The sequence below is a fragment of the Grampus griseus genome (assembly GCF_964374135.1).
Source record: "Grampus griseus genome assembly, chromosome: 3".
NCBI lineage: Eukaryota > Metazoa > Chordata > Mammalia > Artiodactyla > Delphinidae > Grampus > Grampus griseus.
In genome coordinates this window covers 154,843,723-154,849,722 of record NC_139019.1, presented here as the reverse complement: position 1 = coordinate 154,849,722, position 6,000 = coordinate 154,843,723, and the positions used below count along the sequence as shown (strand labels likewise).

The 6,000-nt window shown below is 40.6% G+C and overlaps 1 protein-coding gene across 2 annotated transcripts in view; it reads right to left on the bottom strand.

Moving 5' to 3' along the window:
* Window positions 1-682: 682 nt before the first annotated feature.
* Window positions 683-6,000, bottom strand: part of RNF130 (ring finger protein 130) — a 107,784-nt gene continuing 102,466 nt past the window's right edge. For both annotated transcript variants that reach the window (XM_082649753.1, XM_082649754.1), the window contains one exon: window positions 683-863. In XM_082649753.1, coding sequence (XP_082505879.1) covers window positions 848-863 — 16 coding nt within the window. In that variant the 3' untranslated portion in view covers window positions 683-847. The remainder of the gene's footprint in view (window positions 864-6,000) is intronic.

The window sequence follows — 6,000 nt, the reverse complement described above, 5'->3', positions numbered from 1 at the left end:
TTACACATACTGATAATCCCTTCAAGCATAAGATTCATATAACATAAAATATTTCAACATCTTCCTCACAAGTAATGCAAAAAAACTTCATTTATACATGTAAAATTGCTCTCATCCAAATTCAGAATTCACTGTTTTTAAAAGAATACAGTACAAACTACATAAAAAAAAAATCTCGGACAGATATAATTTATTACTAATCAGTTATGTATTTTGGAAAATTTTTCGTACACTCACGCTTTCATCCCACCAAATATTTATTGAGCACTTACTATGTGCAAAGTACTCTACTAGGTACCAGAGATACAGTGGCAAGTGACACAGTTAAATGTCCCTGTGGCTGTGGAGCTGACGTTCTAGAGGAGTCAGATCAACCACCGACAAAGGAACAAGAAATTATCAGAGAGTGAATGGCGACCTTGAAGAAAACAAAATGGAGCAACTCAGTTCAGGGCCCGAGGGAGCATCACCACACAGGATGTCCCCACACTTGGGTCCTACCTGGGCACAACAGGAGCCAATGTGAAAAGACCAAAAGAAACAGCATCACTGTTCCTCCCCTGGGGAGTACGAGCATGTTCTGTCTCTGAAACACACACAAATGAACTTTGGGTATGTGATCTCCAAATCAGCCTTCCAAACACAAGTGGGTGAATAACACGCAACAACACAGTCTTTTAATTTTATTATTTATTTATTTTAATACAAAGCTTTGGCATTAGCAATTTTATGAAAAAATAAAATGTACTAAAAATAAATGCTTGTGTGGCATGATTGGTAAATGATGCACAAAAATAGGTTCTTTTTTCCCTCAAGGCAATCAGTCAGAAAGCATTCTTTTCCTTCTTCAAAACCATTCTACCCTATGGAATAAAAGGAAAAAAGAGAGGTCAAGAATTAGTTAACGGGTAGTTGTCAATGTTTTAAAATAACAGAGAAAGTAATCCTAACTGAATGGTGGCCTGGGGTTGTCCCCAAGTATTTCCCAGACCAATTGGGTAAAGCCAGTAAGTCACTAGCATTTTCCTGAACTCAGCAGCTATAGATCTGAGGTCAAGTGGCTCAGTCACTTAAAAGTGTGTTAGTACTTCCAAAAGGAAGGCAGGGAAAAGTACAGGTTAACAGCACTTTGTTTAAAAATGCAGGGACAACTGTGGTACAATTTACAACTTTTCCTGGTTTGAACACATGTTCTAAATGCTGAGTGCCCTGAAATCTGTAGCTGCTGTCTTTACAATATGCTCCTGCTTTATACCTCAAACAAATATGTCATTATTTATTTTGAAGTAAGATTTGAGGAGTACAGACTCCCAGGGATGTAAGGCTTTCTTACAGGAATTCCCCAGATTTTACGTGCGTGCGTGCGTGTGTGTGTGTGTGTGTGTGTGTCCCTAAATCAGGTGCCTGAAGGTACCTGACATCTTTGGAAGTTTCCTGCATTACCCTCAGGCTAATGCTGCCCCCTCTGCAGCCTGGCACTGTGGGACTGCCCTAGTTCCTGAACCCTTACAGAATCTGGTTCATTTCTATGGTTCCCACATCATATCTTCAATTCTGCTCTCTTTTTTCTCGGCAGAATTCCAGACCCATACTTCAAACCTCTTAATCTTTGGTCAACATACAACTCTCCAGCATCTCCTGTTTTATCTCCTCCCCATCATCCTGACTTTCTCCTTCAGCTCTGTATTTTCACCTAACCTACCTTCTTGCTTCCAGTCTCTACCATGAAAGCAACTTCTCAGCCATCAGCAATTTTCTTTTTGCTGAAAAGCCTTAGATATCACCTGCTAGTTACAAAAAAACAGTCCAAATTCTGTAGTCTGCCTACTGTCGCCACCACCTACAGCAGACACGTCAAACCACACAACTCCCTGAACCTGCTCTGCTTTTTCCCACCTTGTGCTTTAATTATGCCTGGCCTGATTTCTAAGTCACTCCCTCCAGGAAGCCTTTTTCAACTCCCTCAGGGCAAAAGTAGCAGTTCCCCTGTGTCTGTGTGATACTCCTGTCATCTTGTGCTGGGTCCGCAGGTACTCCCTGGCTCTTCCGTCACTTCAACCAGCACCGCAGTGCAGAGCACTGAGCAGTGCAGCCCCCTTCCCTTTCCCCAGGGCTCCTGCAGGGCAAGGCCTGGTGCCTCAAACACTGGGGAGATGGTGCCTAATGAATGAAAGGCTGGGTATGAAGGCCATTCACAGAAACTGCAAACAGGGCTCTACACTTGTTTATTGTAGGTCATATTTAAGACAACACATTGTTTTTATAACATTTCCTCTGAAAAACTGGATATAGGACTTTCAATGGGCAAATAAAGATTTTTAAGCTTACTTTTTTTTTTCTGCCTAAGAAATTATAAACAACTATGCAGCCAAACATTAAAGGCACTTCTGAAAAGTGAAAGATTGACCACTGTCAAAGACAGAAGTCCAGTCAAGGCTTCTGCTGCTGTAATCTTCTTTTTGTCACCATGTTTTTAGAAAACCAAATTTATCTTTTTCATCCGCATTATTTGGAGCCCTTAAATGGCTCTCTGGAGTAGTCAAAGACAAGCAGTGTAAAGGAAAGAGTTGGAACCAGAAATACTGGGCTTGAATCCCATGCCCTTCTTCCTATGGCATTTCTTGGGGGTCACTCAGCCCCTCTGGGCCTCAGGGTACTCCTCTGTGTATATATCTCAGGCTCAGAGTGGCTAAAAGAACTAAATACTAAGACAAAGAAGAGTATTCATGATCAAACTGGGGGCAAATCTTTGCTGGTATTGCTACAAAAAAGGCTGTCTCAGGAAAATAAACAATCAGAGATGTGTGCTAGTGTGAGCAAAAGTTTTTAGGTTGAAAACTAAAAATTCAAAAATCTTTAGATCAGTGTTTCTCAAACTGCAGGCTGTAACCTATTAATGGATCATAAAATCAATGCAGGAGTTCATGACCAACATTAACAACAACACAACAAAAAAGCACAGAGAAGAATAGATCAGAGAATACTGATGTAGTAAGGAAAATGTCTGTGGAACTTCTGTTTCAGTTATACATGTGGGGGCACGGTCAAAATATAAAATGTATTTCTTACAGTAGGAAATGGTTAAAAAAAGAGTTTTAAAAACATTGCTTTTGGACTTCCCTGGTGGCACAGTGGTTAAGAATCCACCTGCCAATGCAGGGGACATGGGTTCGAGCCCTGGTCTGGGAAGATCCCACATGCAGTGGAGCAACTAAGCCCGAGTGCTACAACTGCTGAGCATGCATGTGCTCTAGAGCCTGCGAGCCACAACTACTGAAGCCCACACACCTAGAGCCTGTGCTCCACAACAAGAGAAGCCACTGCAGTGAGAAGCCCGCACACTGCAACGAAGAGTAGCCCCCACTCACCACAACTAGAGAAAGATGGCGCGCAGCAACAAAGACCCAACTCAGCCAAAAATAAATAAGTTAAAAACAAACAAACAAACAAAACATTGCTTTTGACCCTGAAGGTTCTAAAAGAGGCAGCCAGCAGAGACCCCTACCCCTCTCCTTGGGCTCTGATCTCTCCTAGGAAGGGACCATTTAGGACAGACAATTCAAGAGGAACTCTGAGAACTAGAAGGAGTCTTAGAACTTCTACCTGACTCAGGATCTGCCTCCAAACAGCTCAGCCTTGTAACTTCTGTCTGAATACGCAGGTCCCAGCAAGCTCATTAGCTTTCAACACAGCCCATGTCAGGGATGGACAATTCTGACTGGCAGGAAGTTCTTTCTTACATGAAATGGAAATCTACCTCCCTGTAGATATCTCCAGAGCTACACAGTAAGTATCACCCTCTGTATGCACTGGCTAGTCACCACAGGACCATTATGAGTATTAAATGGGGCAATGTGGGTAGTAACAGAGCCCAAAACAAGAGTAATTTCTTGGTAGGCATACAATAAACAGTAGCTGTTCTCATCTTTGGCGGTCCTCCAAATACCTGGGGACACCTCTTACATCACCCCAGTCTCCTCTAAGGTAAGCATCCCTAAGATAGAAATGATTACGTTTTCAGACTCTTTCATACTGAAATATGTCAACGTTCCTATTAAAGAGTCCGAGCAAAACAATTCAGAAATATTGAGTAGAGAGTAAAATAGAAACATCAGTTCCTTTGACCTGGCTTAAAAATTTCTACCACTAACCTCAGAGGAGGACAGCTCAAGGGGAACACTGGTGTGGACAACTGAAGACCAATGACCTGCCGCAGAGCTAGGGCTTCTTGGTCTTCAGTTATGCTACAGGATTTCATATTTGTTCCAGTTATTTCATCAAGTTAACCACATCAGATTCATTTCCTCCTCCTGCGACTGTTCTGAATCTTGAATGCCTGGGCTACAATCCTCTGCAAATCTCAGAACATGATTTCTATGCATCAGAATCCAGGAACTAAGAAAGGGCTGTAGAGAATACCTAGCTGAACCTCCCATTTGACTCAAAATCTCTCCTACATCATCCACATATCTTATAACTTGTTCCTCAAATAAAAACAAATATTATTTTTCAAATAAACATTTACTTTTTTATGTTGAGGGAAAAATGGATTTATATAAATGTAAGCTGGTAAATGTTGGGATTTAACAAGGTTTACTTGAATAATGAAGTAGAGCAGAAAACCTCCTCTGGGAACTGAAATTCAATAATGTTGCTTACTTAGGTACAACAAGTGTTAGGGAAGCTAATATGTATAAATATATTTAACTTACATTTATTTGCCTCTTTGACTACTATCCTGTTTAAATTTGCAAAGTCTCAAAATTCAGTAGATTTGTTTGTAGTCATGGTTGAGTACTTACATAAATAGTATTTCATCACGATAGAAGGGGGTGACCCCAGATACATGGACTTTTCATTGATCTCTGAGTTAGGCCCTGAGTGAACACGCAGAGCGTAGTGAGGGAGGCGGAGTGCTTTCACCCCTAGTGGAGCAGCAACCCATGGAGGCCTGGACCTGCCTGGGTTCCGCAGCCCTGCCTTTATATATGGCCAGTACTGCTTCATCTTGCCCACAGGGTTTTACCAGTGACTAGACTGGGTCAAGGTCTTATTGACATCACAATACAATCAGTGTAACACTGTCAGAAAAGTAAACTATAACAGTAGATAGAAAGCATAAGGTGGAATTTACTACTAATTTCCAGACAAATCATTAAAATGTGAAAAGATAGAATCTATTTATACAGAAGACTATCTTACAAATGGATGAGGTTACCCAGAAAATTGAAACAGAGCAATTAAATTGAAAAGGCAATCTCACTTTGATTGTAATTTTTTGGTAAAAGTTAAAAGGTAAGATAGATTTCAAAGACTTCATTAATGAAGAATAATTATAAATTTATCTGCTAAAATAAACTTTTCTCCGGAATTAAACCACACAGGAATTTTTCATCAACATTTTTGGGAAAGAGACATTGAGTAAGAGTGGCTATCTTTTTTTTTTTTTTTTGGCTGCACTGCACGGCTTGTGGGATCTTAGTTCCCAGACCAAGGATCGAACCCAAGACCCTGGCAGTGGAAGTGCAGAGTGCTAACCATTGGACCACCAGGGAGTTCCTGGCTATTATTTTTTTTATCCCCTACAATTAAAAGGGTCTTTAAAAAAATTAAGTAATTACAGTTACAAAAAAAATCAACACATAAAAGCACAACAGGAGAGCAAAACATCACCCAAAATTGTACTAAATTAAGATAATCACCATTAATATTTTGGTGACCATCCTTTCATGCATCCATATGTGTGTGTATACACACACACACACACACACACACACTCTCTCTCTCTCTCTCTCTCTCTGTTTCTCTCTCTCTCTCCCCCTCCCTCTCTCTCTCTCAATTTCTCTCTCTAAATGGAATCATGGAAATTGTCCTTCAGAGTGGTTTTGACTGAAGGCACAGAAATAATAGTCAAATGAACAATTGTAGTATCAACCCTCTACAAAGGCTAATGGGAGAAGGGATGGACTAAGACATGGATCTAAGATCTATGACTTAGAT